The 9,420-nt window shown below is 63.0% G+C and overlaps 1 protein-coding gene across 2 annotated transcripts; it reads right to left on the minus strand.

Annotated features, from left to right (window-relative positions):
* Nucleotides 1–6,230: 6,230 nt before the first annotated feature.
* LOC142593779 (homeobox protein SIX1) lies at nucleotides 6,231–8,608 on the minus strand. Of its 2 annotated transcripts, XM_075712597.1 has the most exons (3): nucleotides 8,569–8,608; nucleotides 7,497–8,076; nucleotides 6,231–6,519 (listed from the first exon to the last, which is right to left on the minus strand). In XM_075712597.1, the coding sequence occupies exons 2-3, from the start codon at nucleotides 8,054–8,056 to the stop codon at nucleotides 6,231–6,233; spliced, it is 849 nt and encodes a 282-aa protein (XP_075568712.1). In that variant the 5' UTR covers nucleotides 8,057–8,076; nucleotides 8,569–8,608. The 2 variants fall into 2 exon arrangements, with proteins under 2 accessions (XP_075568712.1, XP_075568711.1); XM_075712596.1 differs by lacking the exon at nucleotides 8,569–8,608 and having other exon boundaries at nucleotides 7,497–8,056.
* Between the last annotated feature and the right edge of the window lie 812 nt (nucleotides 8,609–9,420).

Below are 9,420 nucleotides of genomic sequence, written 5' to 3' on the forward strand. Positions count from 1 at the left end.
GCTGCGAAGGGCACGTAGTGCCAACCACCGACGGTCCTGGGCGCCGACAGGGTTGGAAGCCACCACGCCGGGGGACAGAAGCGTCCCCGGCAGCTGAGCCCGCACACCGTTCCCAGCTCCTGCTCATTTCGGTTCTGCTCCTGCAGAGGAGTGACCCAGGCGAAGCCCCGCCAAGGCGGGCAGAAAGCAGCCTCTGGCTACTGGGAACCAAGCAGCCTGTGGCCAAGCGCTTGGGCAAGTTCTGCGGTTTCTTCATGCCGGTGCCTCTGCCCAGCCCCGGAGGGTTCCCAGGAAGGGAACAACAGTTTTTAAGCTGGTGCTCCCTCCCTCTTGCACTCTTTCTCTCCCTGCTTCCCTGCCGGCTCTGGGAGATTAGGCATACGAAGATCTTAATTCCCTTTATACATCTCTGATTTGTTCTAGCATGACGCGGCCCTTCTGTTCAATGAAGCACACGCCGAGGCCATGCTCGTCCACAGCCCTGGCGCTGCTGCAAATCCCTCCCGCGCCTGCACGCGCAGTCCTGCGGGTCCCCAGGACGCCCTCTGCCCCGCACCAGGCAGCGGGAGTGGCGGGGGGGGACGACAGGCGTCCTTTGGGGCTCAGGAGAAGTGCCCTGATGGTTTGCAGATGTGATTTCATTTTTCAGTTGTTTCTAATTTGCTTGGGTGTTTGTTTTTTTTTTTTTCAATTCTAGAAAAGAGACAATTTCTTCAGGGAGTGTTAGCCACAAGCCTCATTTGGCATTGTTTTTTAGTCAATTGGTTTTGTCTTGTATTATTAGGAATATTACATTACATAATGATAAGCCGTGGCGACTTATTATGGGGACTATAAAGGGAGGCAGCGTGGGTATGCGGCGCACCAGCCGCCAGCGCGGGGCAGCCACCCTCCCCGCTTCGTCATCCGCCCTTGCTCTGACCTTCAGCAGGTCTGTCATCTCCCTGGGTCTCAGTTTCCCCTCCTGTAAAACAGGGCTGATAACACGCTCCAGCTATTAGCTTAAAAGCTTTTCCATCCTTAAGTCAGAAAAAGACGAGTTTTTCCCCTTTCTTCCATCCTGAGAAGGAGACGTGAGGATCTTCTACACCTTTTCTATCACAGCTGGAAGCCATCGGAGCCTGAGGAGGTACAGCACTGTCCCAAGGCAGCCCTGCTCTCCACAGAGCTAGGCTGTGGATGAGAAGCTGAGGCAGAGTTGGGAAGGAGCCTCTCTGTCCATGGAGGTATTTTCCAGAGGTGTTGGACAAGTGAAAACAGGAAACAGTAATTGAACTAAATCTGCCTCTTTAACCTCATTATTAGGATTGGGATTATACGCTTCGGAGAAAGTTCAACCTCTGTTTAAAATTTGAGGAGGTGGGAGCAAATGCTAGAAACCACGGGAAGAGAGGAAATGTTCCTGCGCTCAGTGACAAGTCCAGCTGGAAGGAAAGACGGGGCGGCATGGGATGGGGGTTCAGCCTGGAGCCCTCCTTCCAGCCTGCATCAGACCGCTGTTGGGGCGAACGCAGATAATCTCTGGGAAGCCTGGTAATTTCCTCTCTCTGCCTGAAGATTAAAGCAAATTTTCCTCCATTTCCGTATTTAAAATTGTGTCCACATCCAGTTGGGAAAGATGACGGTGTCTCAGGTTACTTTGAACACTTGAGCTGAACCAAAGCTCCTGTAGATCCGGCCTCGGCCACCTCTGCTCTCCCCACACAGCACCTGGTGCCCTCAGAAAACCTGGTGGCTTCGGCCCCAGCAGGAACAGCAAGATCCACCTTTGAAGATGGGTTGCCGCAGCCAGGTTGGCCAAGCACCGCGATGGCTGTACCTTTACCGCTTCCGCTGCTGCTAACGACATCCGCGTGCATCGGGCAGGAAGCCTCTGAAGGCAGCGTATACAGACACCCAGCCCCCAGCAGCGTCACCCCACAGTGAGCTCTTCCTCGGACGCAAAATTACCAACAGCGAAGCGTGCCGGGTCGGCAGACAGGGAGGTTTCCACCTGTGCCCATGCAGCATCTGTGAGCTGCTCTCCAGGGAAAAGCAGGAGCAAGGGAGAAGCGCAGAGGTGAAGAGTTATCTCAGGGCATGTGCTGTTTTCTTTATAGGCTGGCAGAGTCCGAAGCACTTCAATAATAGTTAAACAATTGTTAAATAGTACTTTATCTTCAGGCCGGATAACAGCGCAAGCAGCCGCTGGCTGCCTAGTGACAGGCGGCTCGATAAAACCATCCACCCGGGAGGGAGGCCGTCCAGATGCCTCGGCCCAAGGCTGCCTGTACCGCACACCCTGCCTCGTTCCAGCTGCTGACATTTCCAAACCGGTGCGCTGAAATCGAAGCTCCGCCGTCTGGCTGAGCAGGCCTGGTTTGCAAAGAGGCAGAGCACAAAGGTCTCCTAACCGCACTGCGGCTCGGGGCTCCTGGTCTTGCAGCTGGGATGCACGAGCTTTAGGGAGCCAGGCCTGGAAATGTCGCATTTAAATCCATCGGCTCAGCGAGCATCCGCTCCTCACCGCGGGCATCTGTGGAGGATTTGCCAGCACGTGGCCCAGGGTTGCGGGGGCCGAGCGCGGGGTCGTGCCTGCCCCTCTGCGGGGCCGGGGGCAGCGGGGAAGGGGAGCCGGGCAGGGGCTGGCAGCGGGGCAGGGGCAGAGCAGGCGTGCGGCTCGGGCACGGGACAACGCTGGCTCGGCGTGACCCGGGAAATGAAATAAGGAGAGAGGAGGGGGGCTGGCTTTTTCTCCCTGGGCGTTTGTTTTTATGCACTGAATTTCCTGCTCAGGGAATCTGAGCGTAACCCACCCCGCTCCGGGCTGCTCCCAACGTGGAGGTAGGCTGGGGAGAAGCGGGCTGCCGGTCTGACTCCGTCGGAGGAAGAGGCGCTTACGGTGGAGGTGACCTTTCTAAATCCCTGCTTTGGACAGACATTTCCAATAAGTGCTCAAGAAAAGCCTGCCAGTTCCAGCTTTCTCAGCCTGCTCTCCATTTTCCTTCCATCCTCTCCAGGCTGAATTTAATCCGAGAAGGTTCCTTTGAGCTTTTGTGTGTTGCTGGGGGAGATGTGGGCGCACAAGGGATCGCGTTACAACTTTCATTTCCTGAAATGTTTGAGGGAACATCCAGGGTTTTATCCACACATCAGGCAAAGTTGAGGGCTCGGATTTCAGGTCTTGTCACTCAGCTGTCACCAAACAAATGAGCCTCTCAGAGCTGGAGACGGAGAGAGCTACCTGCTATTCATGACCCCGAAAGCAGGTGATCACTCATGGGAAAAGCAGGTAGAATTAATCATTCCGCTGTTCTCCATTTCCTCCCCTTTTTTGGCTGACCTGGACACAGTGTGAAACCTGTCCTGGGGGGTGAGCGGGAGCGGGGAGGAGGGGGGCGCGAATTAACTCCTTCCTGCCGATGGAAATACAAAGCAGAGCGAGGTGAGAAACAGCCCCGGGCTGCCTCCCCAGGCTGACTTTGCTGTGAAAAGCTTGCTGCGAGGTCAAGCCTAATCGAGGGGAGCTCAGCAACCTGCGCCTGGCTCAGCTCCAGGGCCTCCCCCGGTCCTGCCCGCCCGCCGGCCCCTTCCCCAGCCGGGGTGTCGGGGGGGTCCCCCCCAGCATCCTCCATCCCTCCTTGCCCTCATCCGCCTGTTGGCAGCCCCGTCCCTCTCCCTGTTCGGGAAACGGAGGGTCGGGGCGCGGGCAGGGCTCCGCGGCCGGGGGGCAAATTGCGCGGTGCTGCGCGGTGCTGCGCGGCCCCGCTCCGCAGCCGTCGGGCCCCACAGCAGCCCCGGCCCGCAGGTCTGCGCTGGGGGGAGGGGGGGGTTGGGCGAGGGGGACACCCCCTGGCAGCTCCCCCCACCCCCCCGAAAGTCAGCCCTGCTGCTGCCTGCGCTGGTTTGGGGGGTTTTTTTTGAAAATAAGCCCTGTTTTGCGAGTCCCTGCTTGGCTTTCCCGCCGCGCAGGGCTGGAGCCCCGGGCAATATTTACCCTTCCTCCTCACCGAGCCCGTGGCTTGGAAAAACAAAAAAAAAAAACCCGGAGCTGGAGTTTATCCATCCTCGGGGCGCAGAGCCCGCGGCTGCTCACCCTAAAAATCTCCCTCCTTTCCCTGGGGTTCCCCCCCGGCTGCCCAAGGGGCGGGGGGGGGACACACACGACACTGCGCTGCTTCGTGGCGGGTCCCGGCGGGGCTGGACGAGCCCCGGAGGGGCGGGGAGGGTCCCCGGGTGGGGCAGAGGGCGAGGCTGGACGGGGGGCACGGGCCGGGCCGTCCCCTCCCGTCCCCCAAAATCCCCGCGGGGCGCGCAGCGGGGCCGGGCTCCGGCCCCCTCCCGGGCCGTGCTGCCGGGGCCGGGGTCGCTGCACAGGGCCGGGGGCTCCGTGCTCCCACCCGACGTCGGGTTTTGCCCCGGCTCCACCCGCGGCGGCGGATGCGCGCAGACACGCAGATGCGCGTCCGGCCGCGGGGTTTGCGCGCCCAAGCGCGGGATGTGCGCCCTCCGCTCCGCTCCCGCGGAGCCGCCTTGGGGTCCCCCACCGCCCCGGCCATGCCCCCCCGAAGGGCGGTGGGCGCAGGAAGCCCGGCGGGGTCGGGGCCGGGCGCCCCGAGGGGGCGGCCGGTGCCGGGCCGGAGGGCGGAGGGAAACGATCGCCGCCGCCCCGGCCCCGGGCCCCGGCTCCCCCGCAGCCGGAGCCGAGGAGGGCGAGGACGGGGCCGGATCCTCCGGCGCTGGTGGGGGGTCCGCGGGGGGCTCTGGAGCGTGTCCGGCTGCCGGGGGCGGCGGGCCCGTTTGGGGAGCGAAGGGGAGGGACGCGGAGCGCTCCGGCCGGGCAAGACCCTCCTGCAGAGGGTGACATTTCTCCATGGCCCAAGACCCCGAGAATAAACGCGGCAGCGACTTAAATAAACACGCACTTAATGATGCAAAACGCTAACAGGGGCGACCGGCCCCGGCCGCCCGGCCGCGGCGAGGCCCCGACGGGGCGAGCCGCTCCCTCCCGGCCGGGCGCCCGGCCCCCACCGGGCGACCCCACGCGAGCCGCTCCAGTGGGTGCCCTCCCCCGCCTTCCTCGGTTACGGAGGCACCGGCTGTGCCCCCCCCCCGCAGCCCGAAGAGCCTCCGCCGCAGCCCGAGGGCTGGGGGGTAAGGGCGGGCAGGGGGGCAGGGGCTGGCCCCTGCAAAGAAAAGCGCAGCCTGGGTGTTCTGCCATCAGCGTTGTTTAATTTAGACTGTTTAGGTACAATAGAAAATAAACCTGAAAGCACATGCGATTTTTGGTAACAAATACTCGAGACGGACAGCGTCGTCCGCGGGCTCTCTGCAAGCCGAAGGAGGGGGGCGGCGAGCGGGGACGGAGCGGGGCCGGCGGGGCAGCCCGGGACACGCTCGTTCAGGGGGAGACGGCCGCCGCCGGCTATTAATATCATCCTAATTTTTAGCCACATCGCTGCATTTCACCACGGAGGAGAAGGAAGCCGGGGGACACGGGCCCACGGGAGCCCTCTCGCTAACCAGCTCACACAGCCGCAAAAAGACGTAGGCACTTGTTAAAACTCTAATACTGCAGCTTTTGTCTTTTTTTTTTTTTTTTCTTTTTTTTTTTTTTTTTTTTTTAAATTTAAACTACATCGAAATCTTTCTGGTAAGGCTAAATATGAAAAATGTAAACGTAACTTCCCCTCCCTCCTCCCGCTGGCTGCCGCCGTCCGCTCCCGCTGCCTCCGTCCCAGCTCCTCGCCCGGCCCCGCGGGGACCCGGCCGGGCAGCAGCGGGGATGCGCCGGCCGCCCCTGCCCCACCGCGCCGGAGGGGCTGCCGCTTATTTTCGGTAGAGTCAGATCCGGCTAGGGCTTGGTTTGGGTTTTTCCTCCCCCCTTTCTTTCTTTCTTTCTTTCTTTCTCTTTTTTTTTTTTTTTTTTTTGGTGTTTTTTTTTTTTTTGTAATTCCCACTGGGACCAGTTCGTTTGAATTCGAAGGGCTGAGGGTTTCTGCCGCTCTCTGCGTTTGGCTACGTGAAAAAAAAAAGAAAAAAAAAAAAATCACGGTGATACTGGGAGACGCTGGGTGGGGGGGGGAAACCGGACCAGGAGCCGATGTGGGGTTGTGTGAAAGAGCCGAGAGTCCCGTCAAGAATCTGCGGGTGAGCTGTAAAACCGGGTGCTGTCCTCTATGTACAACCCAGAGCCTCTGTCCCCGAGCAGAACCTCCTCTCCCGATCCTCCGGCCGCCCGCCGCGGGCCTTTAGGATCCCAGATCCACCAGGCTGGACGTGAGGGGTCCCAGCAGCGAGTCCTGGAGCTGGTGGCCTTGGAGGCTGTGAGGGGTCTGGGATGCGGCTAAGCCGCTCAGGGAGTAGCCGGAGCTCCTGGCGTGGCTGAGGTTCCCCTGCAAAAGCAGGACCGAGTTCTGATCCGGGCTTTGGGGAGGAGAAAACTCTTCCTCGGAGCTGGACATGAGGGGTTTGCTCCCATCCAGAGGCGAGAGCTGGTTCGGTTTGTTGGTGGCCGCGTTGTTGTTTTCCGTGTTCTCCCTGCGGAAAGCCAAAAAAAAAAAAAAAAGAAAAAAAAAAGAAAAAAAGAGAAAAAAAACCCCACAACGGGGATGTTACGGTGGGCGGGAGGCGCCGGGGATGGGCGCTGTGCTAATGCCCCCAGTCAATCCTTTGCGTTTTATTTCATGGTGGGAGCCTCTCCCCGGGAAAACCAACAAAACAAAACCAAAAAGCGCCTAATATTTCCATAACGGGTCGTCCCCATTTCTTTTTACCCTCCTATAAATAGGTGTCCACCGCACAGCCCGGTAATTTAGGTGAGGAGGGGAAGTTGGAGAAGGGGGGGGTGGGATTTTTTTTTTTGGGGGTGGGGGGATTTTGTTCTTTTTAATGCAAAGTGAAAGCGCGGCCCGGGGACGAGCTGGGTGCGGGATTTGCTGCAGGAGGCTCGGTGGGGAGGTTGCTGGAGGAGACAAAAAGTGGGACCATGTCCTCCGTGGCTGCTTCCTTCGCCGGGCCGAGCCGCCCCCCCCCCCCCGTACCGGGGCCACCCCGGGCGGCGCGGCCGCGCCGCCCGGGGTGGCCCCGGTACGGGGGGGGCGGCTCGGCCCGGCCAGCGTCCCCATCCCGGTTTCCCTCCGGTTCCTTCCCTCTCCATCCCGGGGCTGCATCCTTCTCCTCCTCCGGGCTTCGGAGCTATCCTACCCGATTCCCGACAATACCCGACCCGGGCATCCCGGAGGCTCCGGGACCGCGTTCGCTCCCGTTTTACTCGGGGCGGGGAGGCAGCAAACAAAGGCGGCGGAGCGGCCTGGAGAGGCCGGTGAGGGGCTCGCTGCTCCCCCCGGGGCAGGTGGGGTGGGGAGGCGAGGAGCGGGGACCGGTGGATCTCGGGTGGAAAACCCCCCTTGTGTCTCCACGGGGGGGGGGGGGGGGGGCGCACACGACCGCAACACGGTTTTGGGGAGGGGGGGAGAAAAAGGCGTACGGGGAGGATGGTGGGGGGTGGCAAGTACCTTTCCTTCGCCTCCGCCGCTCGGTCCCGCTGCCTCCGGTTCTTGAACCAGTTGCTGACCTGGGTGGTGGTGAGACCGGTGGCTTCGGCCAATTCCCGCTTCTCCCGGGGGGACGGGTAGGGGTTGTGAGCGTACCATTCCCGCAGCACGCCCCGCGACTTCTCCTTGAAGCAGTAACTGGTCTCCTCGCCGTCCCAGATGGTGCGAGGCAAAGGGAATTTTCGGCGGACGCGGTATTTGCCGACGGCGCCCAAGGGTCTGCCCCGCAGCTTTTCGGCTTCCACGTAGTGAGCCTTGAGCCAGAGCTGCTGCAGCTTGGGGTGGTTGTGGGGGGAGAACTGGTGGCTCTCCAGGATTTTGTAGAGCTCGCGGAAGTTGCCGCGGTGGAAGGCCACCACCGCCTTGGCCTTCAGGACGCTCTCGTTCTTGTGCAGGTGGTCGCAGGCCGGCAGCGACCAGAGGAACCGGCCCAACCTCTCCAGGTTCCCCCCTTGCTGCAGCACCTCGCAGACGCAGGCGACCTGCTCCTGCGTGAAGCCAAACGACGGCAGCATCGACATGGCCGGGCTCGGCGGCGGCGGCGGGAGGCGGCGGCGGGCACCCCGCGGGAGCGCGGCGGCGGAGGGGCGGCGGGGAGCCGCCCGCCGGGCCCGGTGCCGGTGCCGGTGCCGGTCCCAGAGCGGGGAGGCGCGGCGGCAGCCGGGGGCGGGCGAGCGGGGATGCTCGTCGCGGCGCCGGGGGGACTTTGTCCCCGCTCCGCCGCCGCCGCGCTTAAAGCGCCCGAGCCCCCGCGCCGCGCTGATTGGGCGCCCGCGGCTCGGCCCCCGCCGCGGCGGGCCCGGCCCGGCCCGGCCCAGCCCAGCCCAGCCCGGCCCAGCCCAGCCCGGCCCAGCCCGGCCCGGCGGGCAGAGCCTCGGCGCGGGCGGGCGGGGCCTGGCGGCGGGGACCCGGCCCCGGCCTCGGCCGCCGCGGCTGCGCCTCCCGCCGCCGCCTCTGCGCGGGTGCGGCCCCGGCCCCGGCCCCGGCCCCGGCCCCGGCCCCGGCCCGCCGGCTGCGGGGGGAGCCCCGCCGCCCCGCGCCCTCCCCCCCGCCCCGGCCCCGGCCCCGGGGGAGCCGCCCCGGCGGGCTTTGTCTTTCTTCCTTCCACACTTCTCCCCCTCACCCCCCCCAAAAACTCCTGCCCCCCCCCCCCCCCCGCCCCGCCCGCTCGCCGTCCCCTGCCAAGCCGGCCCGTATTTAATTACCTTAATGCGGGGATGAATAAATAATGCTTTGGTGAACGGCGAGCTGACGCGGGGCCCCTGCGCCCCCCCCACCCCCTCGGCCCCGGGGGGCGCCCCGGCGGGGGCGGCAGTACTGCACCGCCCGGCGGCCCCTCAATTAGCCTAATCCTCATCCGCACACCTCGCTGGAAAGCAACCATTTAAAAAAATTAGAAAACAATTAGGCTCCCTAAGCAAGGATGATGCATTGTCAGGGCCGGGAGGGCTGGGAGATGGGGACAATGCGGAGCGATAAGGGCAGGGCAGCGGGGGTGGGCGCCTTCGCCGCTCGCTTCATCTCCCACGAGATGAGCCGAAACCGGTATTTTAAGCGCCCTCCAGAACGCTTTGGATTCGAGAACGGCTTCGCTCCGCGGGTGCTAATAACCATCGCGGGGCTCTTTAAAACCCGTTTGTCTTCGCTTAAAGACGTTCGGATTTATTGGACTTTCAACGCTCAAAGCGCAGAGCAGCGCGCTGGCGGCCGGGGCGCAGGAGGGCTCCGAGCCGGGGCCGCCCGCCGCTGCCCGCTCCCTGCCCGCGATACGGCAGGGGAAAGGCCGGTCCCGATATTCGCCTAAATCCGGATTGTCGTTTTTCCCCCCATGTACTTCGCGTCTCGGGGCTGTTTAAAATAAGCCCCTGCCACCCGGTCTGTACAG

The sequence above is a fragment of the Pelecanus crispus genome, chromosome 6 (assembly GCF_030463565.1).
Source record: "Pelecanus crispus isolate bPelCri1 chromosome 6, bPelCri1.pri, whole genome shotgun sequence".
In the NCBI taxonomy this organism is placed as follows: domain Eukaryota; kingdom Metazoa; phylum Chordata; class Aves; order Pelecaniformes; family Pelecanidae; genus Pelecanus; species Pelecanus crispus.

Coding starts and splice junctions, on each gene's coding strand:
- LOC142593779 (XM_075712597.1), bottom strand. CDS start 8,056: ATGTCGATGCTGCCGTCGTTTGGCTTCACGCAGGAGCAGGTCGCCTGC. Junction 6,520..7,496: donor GCGGCGGAGGCGAAGGAAAG/GTACTTGCCACC, acceptor GGCTTTCCGCAG/GGAGAACACGGAAAACAACA.